The sequence below is a fragment of the Macadamia integrifolia genome, chromosome 11, assembly GCF_013358625.1.
Source record: "Macadamia integrifolia cultivar HAES 741 chromosome 11, SCU_Mint_v3, whole genome shotgun sequence".
In the NCBI taxonomy this organism is placed as follows: Eukaryota; Viridiplantae; Streptophyta; class Magnoliopsida; order Proteales; family Proteaceae; genus Macadamia; species Macadamia integrifolia.
In genome coordinates, this window is record NC_056567.1 from 27,148,310 (window position 1) to 27,149,148 (window position 839).

General features: G+C 34.6%; 1 protein-coding gene across 1 annotated transcript in view; it reads right to left on the minus strand.

The window, feature by feature from the left end:
• Positions 1 to 223, minus strand: part of LOC122093032 (ATPase 2, plasma membrane-type-like) — a 1,320-nt gene extending 1,097 nt beyond the window's left edge. Inside the window, exon 1 of the mRNA XM_042663300.1 lies at positions 135 to 223. Coding sequence (XP_042519234.1) covers positions 135 to 223 — 89 coding nt within the window. The remainder of the gene's footprint in view (positions 1 to 134) is intronic.
• Positions 224 to 839: the final 616 nt, after the last annotated feature.

Consider the following 839-nt stretch of genomic DNA (forward strand, 5'->3'; position numbering starts at 1 on the left):
CATAATACATAATATAGGCAAACGCGAGGGAGGTTGATGTAAATTGCCCTAAATTATATATGGGAAAATAAATGCTCCTTGGTCATGCGGCCCTTGCTCCTAGACACACGAGCAGCAAAATAACATCCTCACACTTGTGAAACCCAAAAAACCCACAGCTGTTGATGCTCATGTGCACCCCTTCATTGGCGGTTGTGTGACCAAGAGCAATTCTTTTCCCCATTATGTATTATGCAACTATTGTTAGTCTATGATCATCACAACCATGCTTTTGTAGATAGGATCAACAACTTTGGAAAATATGTTTTTAGAATTTTTTACTTACCAAAAATTTTAAAATTATGTACAAATATAACCTTTAACAAGTTTTTAGTCCACAGCTTTGAAAAACGTATTGAAATCTATGGTAACCCTGGATATATAAATTGAGGGTCCCAGGCGTTGCATCGCATTTCAAAATTCTCACCACTCCTCTATTCTTTATTGTCTTTCTGATGTGATTCAATTGTTCTTTACACAAAAAAGAGCGCTCAAGAAATCAGAAAATTCTGCCACAAATCCTTGGTCATTAGTGGAATCATATTGAATTATCATCCTATTGTTCAGTGAGTTTTTTTTTTCCTTAGATTTTGATATTAAACTGATATTGTACTTCAACAAGTAATTTAGCAGTTTTTTAAATGTTTTCAAAAAACATGGATTTGTTATAAAACTAGTATAGATCTATATATTTTTGTTGAGGTCCTCTTGAGAATGGTAACATTCTGATATATACTTATTAAATTATATATGGGGAAATGAACCCTCCCTGGTCGCCCGGCCCTTGTGCCTAGACACAG